At 44.0% G+C, this 26503-nt stretch overlaps 1 protein-coding gene across 5 annotated transcripts in view; it reads left to right on the top strand.

Annotated features, from left to right (window-relative positions):
• The first annotated feature begins 2229 nt into the window (after positions 1-2229).
• The window catches only part of LOC133276338 (microtubule-associated proteins 1A/1B light chain 3B), a 38571-nt gene continuing 14297 nt past the window's right edge, over positions 2230-26503 (top strand). The window contains exons 1-5 of one of the 5 annotated variants that reach the window (XM_061467069.1): positions 2232-2383; positions 5156-5211; positions 17893-17999; positions 20726-20786; positions 25522-26502. In XM_061467069.1, coding sequence (XP_061323053.1) covers positions 2344-2383; positions 5156-5211; positions 17893-17999; positions 20726-20786; positions 25522-25662 — 405 coding nt within the window. In that variant the 5' untranslated portion in view covers positions 2232-2343 and the 3' untranslated portion in view covers positions 25663-26502. Of the gene's footprint in view, positions 2384-5155; positions 5212-17892; positions 18000-20725; positions 22564-25521; position 26503 lie in introns of those variants that run through there. The other 4 variants (XM_061467067.1, XM_061467072.1, XM_061467070.1 and 1 more) reach the window with 4 other exon arrangements.

The raw sequence follows: 26503 nt of genomic DNA, 5'->3' as shown, positions 1-26503 counted from the left end.
GTCTGTGTTTCTGGTGAATTTAATACTGCTGACAGCTGCTGAGCTAATAGCTCTAAGCACTTAAGTGCTGTCTTCCAGCAAGGGTGTAGCACTGCAGAGGAATAGCTTTATGTATTCACTGTAAAAAGTACCAGAGAAATTAAGGGATGATTTATAATTCTGATTGTGAAACTCTCTCACTTTGTTGTAAAGCAGCTCATATGTTAAAAAAAAAAAAAAAGAAAAGAAAAGAAAAGAAAAGAAAAGAAAAGTGGGAGGTTTTTCTCCAGGGAAATGCTGTAAATATCAGCTAGGTCTTGAAGTCACCATACATTCTGGCTTTTTAACAAAAAAAAACACCAACAACAAACCCAGCCTTGTGGAAGAGAGAACAGATGGGAAAACCTGGCTTTTTTTTCAACTTCAGATTTAATATAGCCTGATGTATAGGGTGCAGACATGAGGATCTTAACTGGAATACAAATCCAGACTGTGCTCTAACCTGCTTTGTAAGTTTGGGCAAATCACATCTCTTTTGCTTTATGAAAAACTAGGGCTGACAGATGTTGTAAGAGATTATTTTCTCCATTCTTCTCCCTGAGATAAGAACAATTGTCTCTAAACTCTTCAGAACAGATGTTTTACTAATTTCTTGTTATATAAAAATATACAATGATGACTTTTCCACTGCTTTCCTGGGCAATTTGTTCCGGTGCTCACCTATTCTTACTCTTAACCCAATGTGTAATTTCTATCACCTTTTCCAAGATTTAAGCTCATTGTTTCTTGTCCTAGACTCACTGCATGCAGAGAAGAGCTAATTCCCTCCTGCTCTGCAGCAACCTTTAGCATATCTGAAGATATAATGTCTTCTTTCAGTTAAGTCTTCTCTTTTTCCGGTTAAATGCTTTGTAAAGCATTCTAAGACTAGAATTAAAAATGCTCTGTAGGCTAGGTTTTTAAAGGGCCCTGTTCCAGCACAGTCACCAAGTTTGAAGCAATTCCTGACAAACCACATGAGAACGGGTGGTGGGCTTCAAGTGAATTGCAACACCTGCTACTAAAATGTTGTTCCCTGAACATAAGTTTTACCACAGCCTCCTCATACTCGTGTCTATGGATGCTGAATGTAAACTGAAGGCAAATAACTCAACTTGCAACTCTGCATGGAGGCGAAGTCACGTAAAAGCACATGTTATTGAGGGGGAGACAGGGTGGGCCACTCTGAGGTGGCCATGACTGTGTGTCACTGAGGGGGAACACTGGCAGGGTGCTCTGAGGCGGCCATAGACAAATGTTGCTGAGGGGGTACATGGTGGGGTGCTTTGAGGTAGCCATGGCTGTGTGTCACTGAGGGGGCACACTGGAAGGACACTCTGAGGCAGCCATGGCTGTGTTTTCGCTGTGTGGGTACACTGGCAGTGCTCTTGTTGTAGATTATCTTAAGTTTTACTGAATCTTTCTATATTTTGTGTTTGCTTGTGAAACAGTTATCTATAGGAGCATCTTGATTTAAGAAGTTAGCCTTTATGTTAGCACCGGTTGCTGTGTTATTTGAAATCTGATGCGGTGTTGCTTGAAGTCCCTGTTCTCCGTAACATGTTAGCCTTAGTCCTTACTCTCTAGAGCATAACCAAAGCACCTAGGGTCTATTGTATATAGGATGAGTTATTTGACAACCTGGCAAGGTATAAATCTAGCCGGCCAACTTAGCAACAAAACTTACTTTTAATGTGTCCTGAAGTAAACTGCTTTCATTATAATAGGAAGAAACGCACCCACAGATCGAGAAGACCCTTCCCCCACACAAGCATAGTGACAGAAGAGAATGACACTGCAGATATTATAATTGTACATAAATCACTAACCAATCATTGTAACTGGGAGTGTACTACCTTGTAATTTTTGTGTATAAATATAATGGACGAAATCAGCATGGGATGTGCTTGATTTGTGGAAATTCCACCTAGCACCCACCCAGCGCTGCAATAAATAATGCCTGCTTCTTAATGATACATTGGTGTTAAGGAGTTTTATTCTCCCGACTTTTGGTGACACTCTCTGAGACAGCCATGGCTATGGGGTTACAGTGGCAGGGCTCTCTGAGACAGTCATTGCTGTGTCACCGAGCAGGAACGTGACAGAGCTCGAAAGAGTGACCACGCACTCCGCGGGACCATGCACCGGGGCGCAGCACCCAGCCGGGCGGCGACAGGCGGCCCATCCCGCCACACTCAAGATGTCGCCGCAGCCGTGCCTGCCCCGCCTCGCCGTGACGCGCGGCGTCAGCTGACGGTGGAGTCGCTGGCGGTGGCGGGCGTCGGTATTAAGGGTTGTTTGCCGTCGCTGTGTTAAGCCGCCGTCATGCCCTCGGAGAAGAGCTTCAAGCAGCGCCGCACCTTCGGTGAGCCCCCCCCCGGAAAGGGATGCGGCGGGGTCGGGTCGCTGACAGAGCCCGCCGGCTGCCCCTGTACCCTCTGGGCCTCGTCGCTCGGAGGCGGCCGGCGGGGCAGGCTGGTGGCGGCTGCTGCCCTGGCTGCAGGATGGAGGGATAGGCGAAGCGGGGAGGGGACAGGTCTGAGTAGGAGCTTATGAGATCTCCGAGCAGCCCAGGCTGGGGCCGGCTTCCGCTGACAGCGGGGCTCAGCGGCCGGAGCGGGCCCGGCCTCCGTGCTCCGATCACCGGCGTCGTCGTGCCGCTCCGCCGAGGGCTGCGCGGGTATCCCTGGTGCTGGGGTGGAAGGGGAGTCACAGCCCTGCTCAGCACTGAGATGGAAACACACCCCGGGCCGGCCTCCGCGCGCCGATAAGACGGGCGAGCCTGAGAGCTTGTGCTAGGGTTCTGTTTCGGGTGTCCGGGGGTGATGAGTGAGGTGTGGAGGTGGACACAGAGCTGTGTCAGGGTGAGCTCTGCGTTGGGAGAAGGGTTTGGGATGGGGAGATGGCCTCTTCACATCATCCATTATCGACTGCAAAATTCCCAGGAGCTTTAAGTTGTGTGCCAGGAGTTGGGCCTGCCCGTCCTTCCCGATGTGTCTGCTCAGCATCCAACCTCATCTGTGCTATTAAGAGGATAATTAAGCTCCACTTGAAGTTTGGTATTTGGCGTGGGGTGAGGAATTCTCTACCCGGGGAGCCATGAGTGGACCGAGATGTATGCCTTCTGTCTCCATTTAGTTATTGAAAACTATCAAGGCATTGAAAAGAGCTGTGTAATGATGGCTAGGGAAATGAGATTAGTCCCTTTCTAGAAGGAACAGCCTTGACAGAGCGGTGCCAACACTTCTTTCTATGCTTAGGATGGGACCAAAGCAATCAAAGAGCTTGGTATCTGTTCATGTGTGTCATTGAGGTAGGCTGAAATGCTCCGAGGATAACAAGAACTGGCAGCGTAACCTATTTCTGCGTGAACTATAAAATCCCATATGTAAAATAGAGTTGATGGAAGTAATTGATCCAGATTTTCTGTTCCTTCTGTTTTTGGGTTAAAGTCACGCAGCTTAAGGGAGCTTTCCGGTGTGCTCACCCTTTGCCATAAGCCATTCTCTGCACTGAAAGAGAGAGAATTTTGATCTAACAAAGTCTTTGTTTAAGCTGCCCCTTTTCTTGGAGTCTTCCAAAACTATTGTTGACCCCATCGCCTGTCAACAGCCTCTATTGCAGGTATTAAATTCAGCTAGGATGGTAGCCAAGCAGTTGCCACTGCAATTAATATCATCAGAGAACAGTGTTTATCTGTAGCTGACTGAAGCCTGATTTTGAGCATGCCATATACAATAATCTCAATGACTTGTCCGGTTTATGTTCCTGCTATTCCAGGGAGTTCTGTTGAATAACACTGCAGTGAACAAAGCTGTTTCGGTTGCAAAGTTAATCAAACCCTGTGCTTGCTAGGTTGATGGTTGGTCTCATTCCTCCCTGTATCTCTTGTGTTTCTGGTTGATCTTAGAAAGTATTTTAATTAGCTAGTAATCTCTGCCTCTGCCCTTGGTGTGTTAATGCTGGTCTGTAAGAGCGTGGCTTGCCCTGTGGGATGTGAAGCAGAATGGCTTTCAGCTTCTCAGTCCTGCAGTCAGGTGAAGGCTTTGCATGCTCCTTGCCTTAGTTCAGCTTGATTCATCTCCAGCTCAAAACTGTGATTCACGGGAGTTGCATATCCTTAACCAGGCTTGTAAAAAGGCACATGGATGTATTTCATGCACCCAAATTTAATATGGACTAATGGAGAGCTGAGTGATGTTACTGCTGAGCAACGGGACAGGTAATGTGTCCTGTGCATTAGCATACCAGCAGCGGGTTGGGCTGATGGGTGCTGATCTAAGCTCTTCCTCTCCTATGAGAAGCACTTTTCCCTAGCTGAGTGTCTGTTAAAACTGTGATGCAACATTAAATCTCCTCTCTGAGAGGTGTTTATAAGATGGAGATGACCTGGAAAGCCCTGACCCTCTGAAAAGGACTGGTGAGGTTAAAATTGAGTTTGCTGAATCTGAAAGTAGGCAGGGTATAAGCAGATGACTTTAAAAGCAACTGCACCTATTTATTTTGCCTGGGACATGTACTTTAGCCTGGTTTATAATATCTGTGCTATTAATATTTATGCCTGAGAGGCAAACTTTATCCTGAAAACTGGCACAGGGAGTAATGCAATGTCTAGGTACAGAAGAACCTACCAATGGCTTCTGCAACAATGGGTGCAGCATAATCAAAACAGAAAACTGTAATTTGGTAATACCAGAACGCACAGGGTAAGATGATGCTGCCAGGCTTTGGCTTGTTTCAGCTCTCACATAATTGTTTACTATTTCCTCTTCTGGGATCTCATAGAAATTGTACAGAATACTTAGTCATTAACTTGGGCAGTGTAATTTGGTGCCATAAATTTGAGATTAAATGTTTACTTTAGTGGGCAGAAAATGAGGGGTGTGTGGGGAGGAAGCTGTCTCCTTCAATGCTTTCTAGGATTCCCAGGTAGTGTGCATGTACTACTTGTCACGGGTTTAAGAGCAAAGTGTCATCAGTCACAGGAGAGGTTTTACTTGTGACAGTGCTGTTCCATTTGAAAACTTCTTTTCCTGAATTTGCTTTTGCTAACATGCAGTCTTCAGTGGTGGAGCAATAAGGTAATAACAGCATTAAGTGTGGATTTTTGAACAGACTTTTCATAAATCTCTTACAGAGCAAAGAGTGGAAGATGTAAAGCTGATTCGAGAGCAGCACCCAACTAAAATACCGGTAAGTCTGGTTCTTTTCATTTTTCACTTCAATTTCCAGTCTCATATTCCTTTTAGTAGTCAGAAACATGTGAAAGTGCTGTCCTGATGAGACCAGATGAAAGTTTGGCTGCTCAGGGTCGCTAAGCCTGGATTTCAGAAACAATCTAAAATGAGTAGCCAGCAGTTGGTGTAGCAGAGCAAGGTGCTAGCTGGGACTGGAGGAAGTGGGGTTTCCTGTGTATTGTAGTTGTGTATTGTAACTTAAAGAAAACTATACCCTGGCTTGGTTCTGAGATTCCCTTGAGTGTTCAGCTCTCCTCATCTCAGTGTTTTTCTTCTCCAATAGAAGAGTCTGCAGGGGCTAACCAAGGAGAATGCACAGAAATGTAGAGACAGATCCACCTTTTATCACCAATCTGTGCTGAGACAGTGTTGTGGTTTAAACCCTAGCCAGACAACTTGTGCACTCACTCCCAGTGAGTGGTGCCAGGCTGAGAGCAATCGAGGCCCGACCCCCCCTCCCCCCCAGGGCTCTCCCCTTCCCCGCTCCCAGAGGAATGGGGAGGAGAATTGAAAGAGTGCAACTCCTACGAGTTAAGACAAGAACAGTCCAGCAACCAATGTACAACACAAATCACCACCGCTACTACCAACGACAACAATGATAAGAGAAAATAACAAGGGAAGAGAATACGATACCACCCTCCAAGAAACGAGTCCCACCCGGAAGCCTGTGTCCTTCCGGGTAACTCCCAGTTACCCCCCCCCCCCCCCCCCCCGGGCATGATGTGCTGTGGTATGGAATACCTCTTTGGCTAGCCTGGGTCAGGCAGCCCATCTCTGCTTCCTAACAGCTTCCCCTCCTCCCTGGCAGAGCATGAGCCTCACAAAGTCCTTGGTCAGGGTAAACATCGCTTAGCAACAACCGAAAACATCAACTTCACCAACACTGTTCCCAGGCTGGAAGTCAAAACACAGCACTGCACCAGCTACCAAGAAGGAGAAACATTACTGCTACTGCTGAACCCAGGACAGACAGAAATGTTTGTCTTCTGGGAAATGGGCTTGTGCTTGAGGGCCCAGAATGCTGCTTGGCTATTAAACCCCTTACCTTGAAGAGATCAGCCCTCACCTTCTTATTCTTCAGCTGGTCATCTCCAAATGCTGCCTGAATATTTGTTTTCGTTTACTTATGGCACCCTAGAGGTTACAAATGCAAAGTAAAGCATCCTAGGAAGCAAAATGCATGGATCATGTTCTATTGATGATGAGTTCTTTGCAGCTGGTGGGCTTTTTGTGATGGCTGTCACTGCAGTAAGCAATAAATACATATTCCTGGAACAGGGGTGGTCATAGGAGATCTTGGGGGATGGAAGAGAGAACTGTATTGGATGTATCAGCCTTTGGTACTCAGTGATGAGAGCAGATGATCCCTGTGAGTGGAAATTTGTAAGCGGCGAGGAGAAGCAGACAGGCCAACCCAATATGGGTGATAAGCAAACTTCTACTTTATTTGTGACGCAGTTCACTTATATAGGAGTGGTATTCAGCCACTCCTCGTATTCACAACAGTACTGGTTAGACCCACACAGCTTCCTCCGCATTCTCCTCCCATGTCCGGTTTCCGGTTACCTGTGGGGGCCACCCCCTGCCTTGCTCGCACAGTCCTCCAGGGCTCTATGGTCCTGCTCTTAGAGTCATTCTGCAACAGAAATTCTGCTGTGAGCAGATTGCTTGCAAACTGTCTGCACTTCCAGTACAACTTCATTAACAAAGCAGCTGTTGCTTCCATGTTGGATAGAAACCGAAAGGTTTTCAGCTTCTGTTCAGCTTTAAAATGTTTCATCTCAAATCTGCTGCTGCTGTTTTACTGTGCTGTTGGGCATGGGAACAAGTTCTATTTTACAGCAGAGGGGTTTTTTTTTTTACTTTTCTGGAATGTAGTTTTCCCAAAAGGCCCTTTCCTAACAAATCCTGTTTCCTGACCAAAGATTGCTTTTATAGAATCATAGAACAGTTAGGGTTGGAAAGGACATTAAGATCATCTACTTCCAACACCCCTGCCATGGGCAGGACATCATACACTAAACCATGTCACCCAAGACTCTGTCCAACCTGGTCTTGAACACTGCCAGGGATGGAGCATTCACAACTTCCTTGGGCAACCTATTCCAGTGCCTCACCATGCTCACAGTAAAGAACTTCTTCCTTATATCTAATCTAAACTTCCCCTGTTTAAGTTTGAACCCATTACCTCTTGTCCTGTCACTACAGTCCCTAATGAAGAGTCCCTCCCCAGCATCCTTATAGGCCCCCTTCAGATACTGGAAGGCTGCTATGAGGTCTCCACGCAGCCTTCTCTCCTCCAGGCTGAAGAGTGATTCGGAGAAAACTCCAGGAACAAACTTGCCAACAAAGTTTTCAAGCTGACAAGCAGGTATTCTTTATTGCGGCACCGAGAGACACGGGGGATAGCTCCTCCTAACGTGTGTCACCCCAATTGCCACACAAGCTGTCCTTTTATAGCCACTGGGCATACATACATAGTCATGAGGCTACGTATGGATTACATCATTTTCCAGAAAGCTCCCCACATGCGTACAGAATTGTGGTGGTGGTCTCTGAGGGTTGTTTACTTCTTCCAACAATCTTCATCACTTCTGGCAGCCTTTGAAGCATGCGCAGTAGATGCTCATACCAGTTTAATTGGTTCGTTAGCACCAGAGACATAATAATCCTCCTATTCTCCTACTTATCAGTTAGTTTAACTGTAGCCCATCCTGGACACCTGCGGATCCCAGATACTCCTTATCCTGTGTCCTGTTCTTCTAGACTGTTTTTCTTAAACTATGTCACAACTATAACGATTTATATTGTGAGAATTCTCAGTATGTTCTCTAGCTGTATTTTTTTTCTCTATGTATCATGCACCTCAGTAATTTTCCATTGCTACTGTTACAAAGCCATCAAACTTATCATTACTTAAATCTAATTCTAAAGGTTTCTATATTTCATTTTGTGATTTTGTGCCCCCTTGTTTCAAGTTCCCCTCTTTTTCTGTCCTTTTGCAAATTCTTTTGCAACATTTTGTTTATTACCATTACCGTCAAAATTCTTTTTGAAATAATTTCTCATTTCTACTTGGTGCTTAATTTCATTCCTTTTCCAATCATAGACTGTTTGCAACACCAGAGGGAAAATTGTATCATACCACAAGTAATCAATATTACAATAATTAACATCAATATTCCTGCAACCAGTTGCCTCAACCAGGAGAGATTGGGTAACCATGAAGTTAACTTTTTCCATATTCCTTCAAAACCCCAGGAGGTGTCATCCCTGGCCATTTCATGAAATATCTTAGTTTGTTTCCAAATTTCCTCAAGATCTGTTTCGATTCTGCCACTTCGGTCTATATAGGAACAACAGCTTTCATTGATTATGGAACAAACCCCTCCTTGTGAAGCCAATAACATGTCTAGAGCCATTCAGTTTTGTAATACCACTTTAGACAGGCTGGTTATCTCTTGTTCTGCCTGAATTATATCAATGGTTTTACTTTCCATTTCCTCTGTAGTTGCTGAGATATTTACAATTGCCTTCTCTAATTCACTTACTCCCAAAGATGGAATTAGCCCTCTTACAAAACTATGAAATGCTCTATGCCGTTCGGTAATAGGGTTAAACCCTCGCTTAATCCGTTTAGCAAAACTTCTAATCCAGGTCCCAGAAGGATATCTGTCGATAATAGTAAAATTGGGTATTACAGCACCTAAGGTGCATGCCCCCTTCCAGCTGGGGGTAGAGTCTTATAAGCATTTTTTCCACATAACCAATACCATCCTTTTTAGGAATGGGCCACCACTGAACTATGATACCATGCAATTTGAATGGTGACCTACATCTATGGTATTTAAGCAAGATTTCTTACCCTGGTTCCTGGTGTAATATATCTTTGTGTGCAGGTGTAATATTTATTACCTGGATTAGGATTAACTATGCCAAATTTTAACCTTTCCTTCAAATACAGATTGCTAGTGTTCACCCACAAATTTGTCCATGAGACAGTGTTAGGAATTGGAACTCCAATTAATGGGAGATCCAGGCTTTCTCCTGATTTAGGCAACTGTGCACACACCCAACAGTCACTACTATTAAAACAGTAACATTCTGCACTCATTTCAGATATAAATTCTGGTCCCAAGCTTGTGCACCAGTTATCATATGAGTCCAAATTATGACCGATGTAATTTCATACATAAGGGTCCTGAAGGCTTGATCCGCCATGTCTTCTCTGGCTCTGGTGCTTTCTTTATTCTTGAATAATGTATCCAAGCAGGTCATTCCTTTATCTTCACTGCTGTAAAGGTGGTCAGTAATATCTGGTATGGTCCGCTCCACTTCTCCTGTAGAGGATCTCCTGAAAAATTCTTAACATAAACCCAGTCTCCATGTCTGAAAGGGTGAATCGGATAATCCAAACCTCTTGCTCTTGTCCCTACTATTCTCTTATTTATCTCCTCCAATTGTTTTCTCAGATTGATCAGAAACTGTTGGAGATAGCCTTCTCCCACTTCCTGAAGACTTTCTCCTTTAAACTGGGACTGATATGGTCTTCCATACAAAATCTCAAATGGACTGACCTCTTCTTTCGACCGAGGTTTAGTTCGAATTCTTATAGAGCCAGTGGTAACGCCTGGTGCCAATATAAATTCATTTCCTGACATATTTTGCTAATCTGTTGTTTAATCAGATGGTTCATCTTTTCTACTTGCCCACTGGCCTGAGGCCTATATGGAACATGTAGTTGCCAATTAATTTCAATTTTTTTGCTAATTTCGTGTGACAATTTTGCACTAAAGTGTGAACCTTAGTCTGAGGAAATTGCCTCTGGTACTCCAAAACCAGGTATTATTTCATTTAATAATGTTTTAATCACCTGTCTTGCATTATTTATCCTACAAGGGAATGCTTCTGGCCAGCCTGAAAAAGTATCCGTTAACACCAACAAATATGGATAAACCCCCTTTTCTTGGTAATTCAGAAAAATCTGTTTGCCACTGCTGTCCCGGATAACTTCCTCTCCCAATTGTCCCAATTTGATTTCTGTTTTCAGTTTTAGGATTATTCTTAAGACATCATTAATTGAACTGTGGTGTATAGATTCCTTCCTACAATTTGTTTGTCTAAATATTTATACAAAGAGTTGCTACCCCAATGAGTTTTATTATGTTCTAACTGACATTGTTTTGTTCCTGAACTAACTTCCAGAGTTAGTTATAGGGGATTACAATTCACCCATCAGGTATTTGAGCCCAATCCTCTTTATTTTCCTGTCCCTTTAGATCCTCAATCAATTTTCTATCCTCTTTTGAATACCTAGGTTTAGATTTATCAATTGTTAGTTTGCTGTCAGGGATTAAGGACATGATTTGGGATTGTTCAGCTGCTTGTTTGGCTTCAGAATCAGCCAAATTATTTCCAATTTCCTGATCAGAGTCACCTTGTTGATGTCCTTTGCAGTACATAATAGCTACTTCTTCAGGTAGCTGAACAGCTTCCAGTAATTGTAGAATTTCTGTAGCATATTTAATCTGTTTCCCTTGTGTGTACAAAAGTCCTCATTCTTACCAGATAGCACCATGTGCATGTACCACACCAAATACGTATTTAGAATCAGTCCAAATATTTATCCTTTTATCTTTAGCCAATTCCAGGGTTCTCATTAATGCTATTATTTCTGCCTTCTGGGCAGAGGTGTTTGCAGGTAAAGTTTTAGCTTCTATTACCTCTGAAGTGATGGTAATGGCATATCCTGCCTTTCGTTTACCCTTTTTCCTGAAGCTACTACCATCAGTAAACCAAGAATCAGCGTCTTCCAGAGGTTTGTCTTTCAAGTCTGGTCGGCTCAAATATACAGTCTCTATGGTGGTCAAACAGTCGTGTGTTAGGGGTTCTGTCGATTGTTCCTGCAAAAAAGATGCTGGATTCACAACGTTAGTGATCACAATTCTGTATCACCCTGTTCTACAATGGTGGCCTGGTATTTTAAAAAACTTGAAGGAGATAACCAGTGGGCTCCTTTCTGTTCCAGGACTGCTGATACTACATGGGACACTAGCACAGTAATCTTTTGTCCCAAGGTGAATTTGCGAGCCTCTTCAATATTCATGACGACTGCTGCCACAGCCCTTAGGCATCTGGGCCATCCTTTGCTCGCTTCATCCAGCTGTTTTGAAAAATACACCACTGCCCTTCTGTATGATCCTAGTTTCTGAGCAAGGACCCCCAAGGATTATTCCTTGTTTTTCATAGTAATATAGCCAAAACGGTTTAGCCACATCCGGAAGTCCCAGAGCTGGAGCTCTCATTACCTCTAAATTTCTAAAAGCCTCCTCTGCTTTATCAGTCCAGTCCAAAGAGGGAAGGTTTCCCTTCAACAGTTCATACAGTGGTCTTACCAGAACACCATAATCATGGATCCAAAGTCTGCACCATCCTGTCATTCCCAGGAATGCCCGGAGGTCCTTGACGGTTGATGGCCATGTAGTCTGGCAAATGGCTTCTTTTCTGGCAGTTCCAAGTTCTCTCTGTCCTCCTGTTATTTCATATCCTAGGTAGGAAACTCGGGTTTGGATTAGCTGGGCCTTTTGTCTGGATACCCCATAACCATTCAGCCTAGAAAGTTTAATAATTCCACTGTCCACTAGACACATTCTTCCTTTGTTTCTGTAGCATTAACAGGTCATCCATATATTGTAACAGAGTCCCTGTCCGAGCAGGTGGCTTTCATGATTTTAATTCTCATGCTAACTGATTTCCAAAAATTGATGGACTGTTTTAAAACCCTTGAGGTAATACTGTCCAAGTTAATTGAGTTTTTTTACCTGTGTCAAGATTTTCTCATTTGAAAACAAATAATTTTGGCTTTCTTTGGCCAGTGGTAAGCAAAAGAAAGTGTCCTTTAAATCCAGGATGGCAAACCATTTCTGATTATTATTCAATATTTAGTCAATAAATCATACGAATTAGCTACTACTGGACAAATATCCTCTGCAATTTTGTTGATTACCCTGATATCGTGAACAATCTGCACCTTTTTCCATCATATTTCTTTACTGTCCAGATAGGAGTATTATATTCCAATTCACATTCAATTAATAATCTATATTTTAAAATTTATCAATTGATTTTTTTTTATTCCCTTTGATCTTCTGATTTTAAGGGATACTGTTTTATTCTAATTGGGCAGGCCCCCCTTTTTTATTTCCACTTTAACAGGCAAAGTATTTTTTTGCCTTACCTGGAACTTCAGACGCCCATACTCCCACATATACCTGATTAAGGATTTCTTCTATTTCAGGGAGGTCCTCCTTTTCGCTTTTCTGTTGAATTAAAGATAAACTCAAAACTGCAATTAATTGATTGTTTTTAACTCTAAATTCCATTTTGCCTTCTTTAAATGTTGCTTCTCACCCTAATAAAGATTGTAGAGAATTTGGCATGCATAAAAATTTATGCATTCCTATTTGTTTTCCCAATTTGTACTTTAAAGGTTTCAGAAAGAATGCTTTTTTTTTTTTCCCCAGGCTTTTTCTTGGTGGCCAGTAGCTCCCATATCTGTAACAAATTCTTTTCTCTCTGATTTAACACCAAATAAGTTGCTCCTGTATCCACTAAAATTCCTAAAATTCCCCTTTATTTCCTCTAGTCTGTAGTTTTAATCTAATCAGTGGATCTGCTAGGGTAGATTCCCCATGTCCCTGTCAGTCTAGTTCCAATTCAGTCACCGGAGCCACCCCATGGCACTGCCCCCTCCCCCCCCCAGGCAGTCTCACTTCCAACGTCCAAACACCCCATAGCACGCACACCGATCTGGTTCCGAAGAAGAGCCCACTCCCCCAACCTCTGCCCGTCATCCCTCCTCCCACGCTCAAAACACAGGAGCTTCGCGAGCTCCCCCCCCCCTTTCCCCATTGGTTTTCCCTTTTTTTTTTCTCACAGCTGCTCACCCTGCTCTGCAGGAGCTGCAGATGCCTGCCTCTGCAACAGCACTTCTGGTTTAACCCCTTCTTAATCTGAATGTGAATGTGCCGCTTGTTGCCAGTGACAGCAATCTCTTCCTCCTTATCGATATCTGATAGGACAGATGCTCTCAGAGGTACCTGTGATACATAATTTTCAACCTATCTATCTTCCTGATTACTGTTTTTTAACTTTAAACATCTTTCCCCAATATCACAGGCTGAACAACATCTCTCCAGCTTAACTTTCAGTTTTTGCCTGTCCTTTTCCAAGCCAAAATTAAGGGATCTGGCGGAACTATAGTAATTTTGCATTCAGTCTGTCACTCCGGGTGGTTTCTTAAATTATCCATCTCACATTCACACACACACATACACAAACGGGATCACACAGATACACTCCACACAGTTACAACACTTGAGACAGAGACTAAAATTCAACCAAACACACAACAGTTAATAACACAGTTATAACATTGTCGTGGTTTAAACCCAGTCAGGTAATTCGTTCGCTCACTTCCTCCCCCTTTCTTGCCCTCCCCCCTGCTCTTGGAGGGATGGAGAGGAGAATTGAAAAGAATGCAACTCCCACGGGTTGAGATAAGAACAGTTTAGTAACTAAGGTATAACACAGATCACTACTGCTACCACCAATGATAATAATGATAAAGGAAATAACAAGGGAAGAGAATACAACACCTCAGCACCAGCTGACCGATAACTCGCCCCCCTCAGCCCGACCAAGCTCCGCCCGATACCTCCTCCAACCCTGCAGTCTCCCAGCCCTTCCGGCTAACTCCCAGTTACCTCCTGGGCATGACGTGCTGTGGTATGGAATACCTCTTTGGTCAGTTTGGGTCAGGTGTCCTGTCTCTGCTTCCTCCTGGCTTCCCCTCCTCCCTGGCAGAGCATGAGGCTCACAGAGTCCTTGGCCAAACCAAAACATCCTTGTTATCAGCTCTGTTCCCGAGCTGAAAGTCAAAACACTGCACTACACCAGCTACCAAGGAGGAGAAAAATGACTGCTACTGCTGAACCCAGGACAAACATCCTGTCACCAGTACCAAAATCAGAAGACCAAAATCATTACTGTAACAAGCCACAAAATATTGTAACATTAATGGGGGGGTCCTTGACCCCTTTATAGTTGACCAGCCTGTCAGTGTCCCAAGAAGGACGAGACCCTTGTGCCCGACCAGCCTGTCTGCGTCCCACTGTGGGACGTACTGGAGAGCCCACTGTATCGGAGGGTGATTCGACTAACCTATTCAGGGACCCACGCTGACAGCATCACTGAATCAAATCCCTTATGGGCTGTTGATAGCACACTGGACACAAAACCATTTCCACAAGACACCCCCTGAGTCTTGTAGGACTCAAACCACAAGATGCCCCCTGCTTAGTTACAACATCCTGTCACTGATACCAAAATCACAAGACCAATATCCTTAATGTAACAAGCCACAAAATAAATACCAGCAAGATCCAAAACCATTTCCACAAGACACCCCCTGCATTTTTCAGGACCCAAACCTCAAGAAGCCCCCTGCTTCTTATGGGTGTATGCCAGTAAAATACAAAACCTTTTCTACAAGACACCCTCTGCGTCTTGCAGGACCCAAACCACAGGATGCCCCCTGCTTCTTGTGGGTGTATACCAAACAGAGGCTAGCAGCCGGGTATACGCCTTTACCTACGAGATTTCCTCTCTCGATTTACGGAAGGCTTCCAAACCATGCGTACGCTTACCAATTTACCAAACCGAGATGCCCCCTGCACCTTACAAACTATATAAAAGAAAAGAATACCTTTTATGAGATGATCTTTGTCTGCTCCCGCAGTGATCCAAATGAGTTGAGGGGTCCCTCCTGGAAAAATTCCTGAGGGCCCTAGGGAGCCCTGTTCTCAGCGGGTCCGGCAGCCAAGCAGAGAGGGTCCCATCTGGGGTGCCAAATTGATTCGGAGAAAACTCCATGAACAAACTTGCCAACAAAGTTTTCAAGCTGACAAGCAGGTATTCTTTATTGCGGCACCGGGAGACACGGGGGATAGCTCCTCCTAACATGTGTCTCCCCATTGCCACACAAGCTGTCCTTTTATAGCCACTGGGCATACATACATAGTCATGAGGCTATGTATGGATTACATCATTTTCCAGAAAGTTCCCCGCATGCGTACAGAATTGTGGTGGTGGTCTCTGAGGGTCGTTTACTTCTTCCAACAATCTTCATCACTTCTGGCAGCCTTTGAAGCACGCGAAGTAGATGCTCATATCAGTTTAATTGGTTCATTAGCACCAGAGACATAATAATCCTCCTATCCTCCTACTTATCAGTTAGTTTAACTGTAGCCCATCCCAGACACCTGCAGTTCCCAGATACTCCCTATCCTGTGTCCTGTTCTTCTAGACTGTTTTTTCTTAAAACTATGTCAGCTATAACGATTTATCTTGTGAGAATTCTCAGTATGTTCTCTAGCTGTACTCTATTTTTTTCTCTATGTATCATGCACCTCAGTAATTTTCCATTGCTACTGTTACAAAGCCATCAAGCTTAACATTACTTAAAACTAATTCTAAAGGTTTCTATATTCCATTTTGTGATTTTGTGCCCCCTTGTTTCAACAGCCCCAGCTTTCTCAGCCTATCTTCATACGGGAGGTGCTCCAGTCCCCTGATCATCCTCGTGGCCCTTCTCTGGACTTGTTCCAACAATTCCATGTCCTTTTTATGTTGAGGACACCAGAACTGTACACAGTACTCCAAGCGAGGTCTCACGAGGGCAGAGTAAAGGGGCAGGATCACCTCCTTCAACCATCTGCTCATGCTTTTACACCCACCTTTCACAGATCACTGTAGTCCCCAAGCTCTGTGATCACAGATGTAAAGCCACTGGATTATAGCAAAGCTCTCATTTTAAGTCAGCCACAGATATACTACTAGCAAAAATTCAAAGGGACCTATACAACTTGGTGAAGATACAGTGATGCAAACTCCCAGTGATGGCAGAGGCCTGCTGGGATACTTGGAGGCTTGCTGGAGTTGCCTGTCTGTGTCCTAGCTTTGAGATAAGATGGCAGTGTCACGCTAGCTGGTAAATCCCTCCCATGCTGTCAATATCCTTCATTTTGCTGTTGGAAATATTATCTATTGGTTATGGTCTGCTTTTTTAAAAATAATGGTGTGGGTTTTTTTTTCCAGAATTAGCCAGCAATTATTTATACTGCTGTAAGGAAGTCTTTCTCCGAAATAATTAAATTGGCTTGCTATCTCTTAATCTGTGCAGATTCTGAATATCAACACAGCCAGGCCCTGTAAGCATGGAAATGATCCAAGCGGATGGTGTCACGTTGCTACCGTTGCTTTAGAAACAACAAACCCCACATGGATGTGGAAGCAGGAGTGCACAAATTCTGAGATCATTTCTTAAAAGCAGGAGCTACATACAGTTGCTGGGCAGGGTGCTGCTTAAATTGGCAAATCTGCAACTTCCTTGTGAATTTGGTATTTACTACTTAGCAATCTTGATGGAATTAGTGGTTCCTAAGCGTGCTGTCTTGAGATTAAGGAGGAGAAAGTTCTTTCCTTTGAGGTTTTATAGTCTTCAAAAGTAGCTTTCTCTCATGCATTCGAGTTACAGTGGGAGGTGAATGGAATCACATACTAATCTGGAGGTGTAGTTCTTAGAAAGAGAAGTCTGTAAAGTGGTGAAATTCTAGTGAAAACTGCTTGAATTTGCAGACTTCTGTAGCAGCCCAAGCTCCTAATCAGCCATTGTAATGTGCTAGAGTGAAGTGTGCTTTATCTTTTTCTTGGGTGAATGGGGAAAGAACAAGAAAGATAGAATGAAGGATAGCTTGTTATAGAATGAACCTTTTGCTTATAACTAAGTGACCTGGACCCCAGGTAGACTCTATAATAGTGATAAGGAAGAGAACCCTTCAGTTAATGTTTAGGGAAACCAGTTAGAACCAACTAAGGAGCTGGCAAACGGACAAGACTGGCCAACTCCAAAGTTCAGCCAAAGGACCAAGTGATGAAGAAGAAGATGATGAAGAAATGTCCACCAGGAGTCCCAAAGACCACTACCACATTCTTGTGTGCATGCGGGAGGAATTTTCTAGAAGAGTGATGTCATGTATAAGTAGTTTTATGAATATGCATGTAATGGAAAGAATATATATGTTTGATGATGATATAATCATGGCTTGTTTTGTGCTTGAGTGAGACACTCTTGGAGGAGCTATCTCCTGTGTCTCCTGGTGCCGCAATAAAGAATACATGCTTGTCAACTTAAACTTTGTTGGTGAGTTCTTAGCGTTTTTCTACAAATCATGGGTTTCCTTGTTGCTGGGCAATTCAATGCTAGATTAAATGATTCCAGCAAATTAACTGCAGTTCTAAAACTGCACTGAAGCTGTGAATGTGTGCTGCTAAATCCCTGTTTGTTCCCCCTTTGAGCAGTGACTCTTGTGAACAGAACAAGAGGAGCACATGAAGACAATAGTAATTGTTTCTTTTCAGATGTGAGAGGCTGCATTCACAAATTAGGGGAAATGGAGTTTAGTATAAATGCTCATACTTTGTTGTGTTTAGAATGGAGGGGGGAGATGAAGGCACCAGGCACGGTTTCTGCCTTTCACATATTCTGCTCCTTTCTTTTTGTGTTTTTCCTTAGGTGATCATTGAAAGGTACAAGGGAGAGAAGCAGCTTCCAGTTTTGGATAAGACCAAATTCCTGGTGCCAGATCATGTCAACATGAGCGAGCTAATCAAAATTATCAGGTAGTATGCTGTGATTTCAGTGTAAGTTGCATCAGCCTAAGACTATGTTTCTTTCTTAATTCTCCACCTGGTGTATGCATTTGGGAACTCTTTAAATAGAAAATTCATCTAATGGGCCCTTGGTATCATCATTAGGACGAATCGGTACTTTTCCTTTGGCTTTTCAGGAAACAAACCCCAAACCTCTGAAAATTGCTGAGCTGTTAGTCTGCTTTCAAGAGAAATAACTGTCTCCCTGAGACATAGGAGAGAGTCTGGGTCTGTGAATCCCCATCTAACAGTGGTGCCTCCGGCTCAGTGCTTCAGTCCTTCCTGCTTGGCTATTTTAGTCTGCCTTCTTGGTGTTCCACTTGGGAGTCCCTCTCTGGAGTTCCTGCCTCTTCCCACCCACTGGAGGGGGAGTGCGAGCTCACAGCCAGAGCTCTGAGCTATTGCTCAGGGTAGATGTTGGCACCCTTTGATCCTGAAATGAGGTTTCCCTCAATGATGATGTTGAGGCCTGAAGAAACACCCCTTCAGACTAGTGTCTTTGTCCCGGCTGTTTGCACAGACTGTGGCTTGAGGACTGCTCAACTCTGGTGCTGCAGCTTTGCTTACAAGAGCAGTAAAAATAGCCATGGAGTGGAAGTTGTGTGGTCAAAATTTCTGCTAGAAGTGCATTTCTCCTGGTTTAGAAGGAATAGTCGTTGATTAGTAAAAGTTCTGAAGTGGTAAACTTGAATGTTAGCAACAAACCAGAGTTTGCTTTTTGTTGGTCATGGTGTAGCAGGGAGCTGGTTCCTGGAGGCCATAAGCTGTAAAAACTGAGACTTGTCCAGGTTGTTCAAACAATCCCGTCTCTAAGGCTTGTACAGAAACTGTCTGTTGCGAACAAATCCCAGCTCTTACACGAGCAAGAAAATGAGATAGGGTTTTGGAAGCAGGATCTAGATTTCTCAAGTCTTCCAGAATTTCTCATAAATATTAAAGGCCCTGGGCAAAAAGGTTAACAGCAAGCTGAAGGATATTTCCCACCTTTTTGCTTTGGCTTTGTTGTCAATAGATAACTCCGTACCAGCTGGACTTGGTCTTCTGCCAGCCCCTCTTGTGCATAGCAAGGCCTGTCTTTCCCAGCCCTCAGGTAGCTGCTGCCTTTTCCAAGCCTGGTATCTTTGGGGTAATGAGAGATTGGGTTTCAAAGGGTCCCTTTCCAGGGCTGTGTCTGGAAGGCTAAATAAAGCCTTTTTCCCTGCTGCTGCTGCCCCTCGGCAGCGAGCAGAAGTGACAGGAAGCTCTTTTGATATGTTGTTCTTTCCTTCTTTCTTTGGTTGCACATCCACATAGAATCATAGGATGGTTAGGGTTGGAAAGAGTTGTGGTCAGTGGCTCAGTGTCCAGTTGGAGACCAGTAACGAGTGGTGTCCCTCAGGGATCGGTGTTGGGACCAGTCTTGTTTAACATCTGCATCGCTGACATGGACAGTGGGATTGAGTGCGCCCTTAGCAAGTTTGCTGATGACACCAAGCTGTGTGATTCGGACGATACGCTGGAGGGAAGGAATGCCATCCAGAGGGACCTTGACATGCTTGTGAGGTGGGCTGATGCCAGCCTTATGAAGTTTAACCATGCCAAGTGCAAGGTCCTACACCTGGGTCGGAGCAATCCCAGGCACAGCTACAGGTTGGGCAGAGAAGATATTCAAAGCAGCCCTGTGGAGAAGGACATGGGGGTGGTGGTCGATGAGAAAATGAACATGAGCCAGCTTCAGTGTGTGCTCGCAGCCCAGAAAGCCAACCGTATCCTGGGCTGCATCAAAAGGAGCGTGACCAGCAGGTCGAAGGAGGTGATCCTGCCCCTCTACTCTGCTCTTGTGAGACCTCACCTGGAGTGTTGTGTACAGTTCTGGTGTCCTCAACATAAAAAGGACATAGAACTGTTGGAATAAGTCCAGAGGAGGGCCATGAGGATGATCAGAGGGTTGGAGCACCTCCCTTATGAATACAGGCTGAGAAAGTTGGGGCTGTTCAGCCTGGAGAAGGCTGCATGGAGACCTCATAGCAACCTTCCAGTATCTGAAGGGGACCTATGAGGATGCTGCGGAGGGACTCTTCATTAGGGACTGTACTGGTAGGACAAGGAGTAACAGATTCAAACTTAGGGGACGTTTAGATTAGATATAAGAAGTTCTTTACTGTAAGGGTGCTGAGGCACTGGAATGGTTTGCCTAGGGAGGTTGTGAATGCTCCATCCCTGGCAGTGTTCAAGGCCAGGTTGGATGAAGCCTTGGGTGAGATGGTTTAGTGTGAGGTGTCCCTGTCCATGTCAGGGGTGTTAGAACTAGATGATCATAAGGTCCTTTCCAACACTGTTTTATGATTCTATGATTTAATGAGCTAAGGTGTGAGCCCAAGGACCTGCAGGCCCTGGTTGTACCAGGATCACCTTGGCTTCTCCTTTTCCCTTCAGTTTAGAAGCCTTGTCAAGTGGAGCTTTTCTAGAGGAATAAGGGCTTCTGCCAGTGGATATGTCTGACTGGGCTGAGTAGTTGAACTTAGTAGAACTTTGAGGTGGGAAGCAAATGCCTTCTCCAGTGGCAGGGCTGCTTTGTGTGGGGTCATCTTACTGCTGCCAGTGGTGGAGGACTTTGCTTTGCCATCTGTTGTAAAGCCTTTATGAAGTGTGTGGAAATGCCAAGTCATCACTGTCACACTCCTTCCTCCTCTGCTCCCCTAACCTCTCCCTCACAGGCGACGCCTGCAGCTGAACTCCAACCAGGCGTTCTTCCTCCTGGTGAATGGACACAGCATGGTGAGTGTTTCCACACCCATATCCGAGGTGTACAAGAGCGAGAAGGATGAGGATGGATTCCTGTACATGGTGTATGCCTCTCAGGAGACTTTTGGAGTGTAGTCTTCCGTCTAAGACATGCAAGTGGTTTCTAGCCTAGCATTCTGGTTTACCCTTGGCTGTTACCCCCACTCTTCCCCAGGAAAAGAAACAGATGTCACCTATGCTCTCAGTACCTTAGCACAGTCTTGCTTTAGCAGGTGTCTCATCTTACTTTGCTTTGTTTGTGACAAACAGTATAGATGAGCGCCTCCAGCTTTGAAACCTGCTGTAATATTCCACACAGGCACATTTACATTTCTGGACTTTATGAATGGAACCCGATTGTGCATGTGACCATTGCAAATAAAGGGACACTTGATTGACTTTTAACAAGCAAACAGGCACCAGGGAGTACCTAAAGTGTTCTGTGACAGTTTTATAGAAAATATCCCTGATTCCTTAAAGCTTTCTTTTTTTTAAATAATGGGAAGGCTTCTTATGCAAATATGTTTTAATGTTCCAGAGTGGAGCTTTGTCTTCTGCAGCTCAGTCAGACTCGTGTCAGTGCTGCAGTGATTAAAGGCGAGCGCTTGAGGTGAGCTGGGAGAGTCCAACTCTTTTTGTCTCTGTTTTTTGTGGCACCTCAAATGTAGGAACGGTGCCAGTTTCTGAAATACTCATACCAAACACCACAGCTTTATTGTAGGTTTAGGAAGTGTTTAAATGTAAAATACATACATGGACAGGTAACATTGAAATAAACTCCAGTCTGTTATGAATTTCCAATTCCTGTGTGTTCAGTGAAACACCATTCATATGAGCTTGCTTCCTAAAGATTTCCCCCCCCCCCCCCCCAGCACGGAGGTTTGCCCCTTCCCTTGCTCAGCAAAGCCTGTCAGGAGGAGTCAGTGGAGGGACCTGCTAGCAGCACTGGGGCTGCTGGGATGTGTGTGGCCAGCCATGGAGCAGGCCAGAGCTGGCTGAGATGAGCAGCACCTGTCTTCGCTCCTTCTGTCGGCAGGGCTGGCATGTTCAAGCCCTCCAATGGCTTTGTTGTACCCCTCCTGTTGTACCTAGCACTAAACTCGGACCTGCCACTGGAATTACCAGCCCATGCTGCTTAACCAGTCTGGCACTTGTTTTGGGTCAGGGAGAATGGCTTTTGGAAGCAGCTCAGCCCCAGGAGCTGCTGTCCAGAGATGAGCAAATAATTTTTGCCATCACTGATGTTTCCTGCCACTTGCATGGGATTGGGAAGATCCTGGTATTAGGCCTGTCCTGAGCAGGGAAGCAGCCTGTGCAGAGAAACAGTATGGCGTAGGACCTGTGTTTCTCCTCTAGAGTTGCTGTCAAGTGAAGCGTAGCAGGATGAGATTACTCATGTATATTATGTGTCTGTGAACTAACTGCAACTGTTACTGGATGCTAATTTATTATAATGGGGGAAAAAAGAAGCAATACTACTACTGCACCTCAGCACTCTAGCTCAGCAAGGTGTACACTTTGTACTACCTACACATCTCTGCACGCATTGCCCTCACAAGGCTGACGGACTTGGGATTTTTTATTGTTCTTTGTGTTTGTACTCCAATGTAAACTTTTAAATGCAGCTTGTTCTATGTTTAGTTTTGTTCGTGTAAGGAATTGTTTAACTCATAACTGACAACCATACTTGTAATTACATGATTGATACTCCTGTACAAATTTTGCTTTTTTAAACTTAATACAGTGCCAATACAGATGGATTACATCCCAACAGCTCGTGTGGTTATTTCTAGACAGCTTACTTAGGGTACAGGACCTGCTGGTGCTGATCACTGAGCCCAGGGTGTGCCTGCATATCTCCATTTTGCTGTTCCTGCTTGACCTACCTCTCCCTCATGGCTTCAGAATCCTTATGCTCTCACAAGTGGGACTCTGCTCCTCTGGAATGAGCCCAGGCACCAGCCACAGAAGGTTTAAGGACACAGCAAGGTGGCAATTCCTCTTGCTCACCCCCAACCCATACCTTGCTCTGCAGTCAGCACATGAGGGCTGATGTGAGGTGGCTGAGTGGAGCCCAGAGGCTCAGCTGCCACCTTCTTACAGAACAGGGGCCAAAGCTTCCCTGCTTGTCCCCCCATGATGTTGCCATGGGTAGGCACCAGAGTTGGGCCACAGATACTCTTGGTAACAAATCCTTTCAGAGCAGCTTGGCTTCCTTGGCTCAGCTGGGAACGGAGCATTTGCAAGCACAAGTCTGTGCTTCACAACCAGATGTCTATGGGTGGAGAGACAGCAGCAGCAATTAAAGGAATCAAAAAGAAAAGCCCCTGGTAAGTGCCAGGCAGGAGAAGCCCTCACACAGATGAAGCCCCTTTAAACAAACCAACCCCCCCCCCCCAAGCAAAACAAAAAATACAAAGGGATTCTGTTTAACTCTTTATTTTCCATACATTAAATTTACTCAGATAAAAACATTCTAAAAATGTACAATTTTACTTTTAACAAAGTATAATAAAACATAAAAATCCCAATACCAGAATACCTGACATTTACAATTCAAAATCAAATTAGCTGAATATTAAATATTTCCAAAACTATTTAAAATATTTATAAAGTTACATGCGCAATTTGTAATACTAGAATTGACCGAAGTAAAAGAAATGGCTCAAATGTAACAGGAGTTTCTTTCATTCCTAGTGGAAAGTTATGTTCAAGAGAAGCTGTTAAACTGCACTTGCAAACACACAAGATTTGCTTTCTGCTTCAGTACCAACATGGTTCTTCCTTATGTTAGGAAAAATGGAAGGGAGCAAAGGGGTAGTTCCAAGGGTTTGGTACAGGAGGTGTCATTGGGCTGTGGCCTCACCCACCCAACATATTTCTGGGCCTCTTGAAGTGCTCAGTCACAGATTTCTCTGTCCACATCCTTATCATTTAACAGCATTCCAGACTAAAAACCAGGTAGTGGACCAATGCTCTGGGGGTTCAGATGACGTCAGGTTTATTTTGGGGAGGAGCGTTGCTCTGAATGCCACCAGGCCCCGTTTCATTTCCAAGTACCCTCTCACCCTGCAGCTTGCCAGCCAGGAATAGCACAGAATGGAACTGGGGCAATGGTAAAGGCCTAGCATTAGACTGTTATTTTTGGAAGTCTAGCACTTACTTAAATTGCCAAGATTTACTGACTATGGTATGAAAAGGTTTCACATAAAGGGGAGTGCAATATGCTGTTTGAAGAAGTCTCATGGAACTCTGATCCATACCCCGCTTACTAAAACAAGGCTTCCTTCTTTGCCCTCCTGCTGTTCAGTGGCAAGCCTAGCCTATTTATTAACGCTTAACTTGCAGACTGCCAGTGCAAGGAGGAGCTTGCTGGAAATTCCATCCTATTTAAAATCTTTCCATCACCAACACTCCCAAATGGAAACCGCTTCTGAGAATGCACTGCACATCACTCACTCCCTTGAGCACTAACTTCTCTGTGCCCCTGCAGGAGAGGACTCAGGAGTCCCTTCCACCTTATATTTAAAAATCACTTCTATTCCACAGTGAAATCCATTTTGAGAATTAATTCTTTTGATACTTCTAGGACACAGACAGGAATAAATAGCTTTACTTGAAATCCCCATCTCTCAATGTATAAAAATAGGCTTTAAGAACTGGTTCTTTCAGCCAGTAAAGCTGGAACTACAATTCTAAAACAAGCTGCCTTGCTTTTTTTGGTTAAAAAGATGGATTTGTGCCTTTAAAAACAGATGTAAAGATTATTTTATGGTACTAAAGTACTCTGTTCAGACTTACCAACTTGGGATGTTCTTGGTAATTTAAAGTGGACAGCATTTGCTCACAGATCTGGAGCCTCAGCTCACTGGGTGTAGGGAAGGCTTGGGAATTGCTGTTAGCTCATCAAACACTTGTGCTGATTTAAGGTACTCGAGACCTCTGAAGTTGAACTTACTCTAAACCCAGACTCCACCATTTAAAACTGTTCCCTAAAAGTACACAGAAGCCAGTTTAAGAAACATCAGCCTTAACTTTACACAAAGGAAACTATCCCAAAGAAAGCTCGGAAGAAAGGAATGAAACAGTTTGCTGAACAGAAATTCAGTTTTACAGTCCTTTTGTTACAGTTTTGAGACTGTGAGAAATATTAGTCAAGACACTGAGCCCAGCCTTAGGCATTAAATCAAAATACAACTGGTACAGAAATTAGTGTTAATTTTTTTTGCTGTTGATTTTTGCTATTTTGAGAGGGATTGTAACACTTGCATGTGTTTTGAAATACAGTTTACTTAAATACAATTCAGTTTTAAAATATTGTTTAAAAGAAGTGAATCCACCCCCCCCAATAAAATAAGGTTTAGCTTTCAGCACATGTTCCAGGCCACTGGAGAGACCCTCCAAGCTGTAAAGAGTAAACATCACCACTGAAAACTGCATGTTTCCTTAGCGTAACACAGTATGACAGATTGTTCCTACCCTTGTCTCAAGCTCATTAAGGCAAAGTAAATTGCATTGTCAGTTTTCGTCACTTCAGTGTTGTAGGTCTGAAGGTTGGTTGTTAGAATTCAGGGAACCTCCTCTATGACGGGCAGAGCGAAGGAAGAATCTCCACAGTGCATGCAGTATTGCAGGACGTGAGCTGGGCTGGGGATACACAAATCTTTCTTCTTCATTGCATAGGAATAAAAATTAATCTTTTTTTGTTTGTTTTAAAACTGAATGTTAGGCAAATTTAGATTTGGGTTTCCATGAAGCCAAATCCACTACAAGCCACAGATCACTACTTGGACTGAGCTTGGTTCCTGGCCATTTCATGTTGCTGTGCCTCTCCAGCAACGCTCCTTATTCCTGCTCATCTCCCTGGTGAGGCTGACAACCTCTCTCTGAGAACACAGGACTGAAGAATGGCCCAGAACATTTCTTTCCTATGAACACGGTCCAGAAAGGTCTCAGCTGTCAAGCTAGTGTGTCACCCCCTCACATGAATGTTTCACTGCTAAGGCCCCTCAGGGCAGCTCTACAAACTTCTCCGATACAACTTCCCTTGCTTCCAAGCAAAATCGGCTGCACCACTACAAATACTCTTCGTCCTGGTGTGGTTTAAATGGGTGTAAGAAATATCTCCAAGTATAAACAAGGCTTCAGACTTTCAAGGTGTCTTCTCAATTACAGTAAGCAAATGTTGCTATGATGTCAGATGTTTTAAAGAGAAGGCCTCGCCCATCTAATGCCATCAGATTCCCTGGGTGAACCATGAGGATTAGTACCTTCTTTTAACCAGACAGGACCAAACTGTTTCAAATTAGCAGTTCAAGATTTGTTTGGCTTCCTCTCAAGTCCTAATTTAGATTTGTCACCCACAAATGATGTTCACTAAGTGGTTAGCACCAAAGCTAGTCATCTACAATCTATTGCAACGGAGGCTGACAAGTAATCCTCCAAAGTCTTGATAATAATGAAGTTTACTACCTTTTACATGTTTGACTTCTACCACTTCTGAATCCTGTAGCAAAAGCTTCAGGGTAGGAGTCAAGGGGGTATTTTTTATATAAAGTAAAGCAAAAGCTTACAAACTCTGCTGCCAGAGGGTTTTGTTGTTGGTTTTTTTTCCTTTTAGGATGGTTTAAAATTCATTTACAAAAGCAGAATAATAAGGTTTCTGTGAAAGAGACCTATGTACAGTAAGAGGATACAAAGGTTTTGTGTAT

Source organism: Pezoporus flaviventris, unplaced genomic scaffold (assembly GCF_033815535.1).
Source record: "Pezoporus flaviventris isolate CSIRO_AGI_PZ_B2104156 unplaced genomic scaffold, CSIRO_AGI_Pfla_v1 ptg000044l, whole genome shotgun sequence".
NCBI classification, from domain to species: domain Eukaryota; kingdom Metazoa; phylum Chordata; class Aves; order Psittaciformes; family Psittacidae; genus Pezoporus; species Pezoporus flaviventris.
This window is presented reverse-complemented; position numbering and strand designations above follow the sequence as displayed.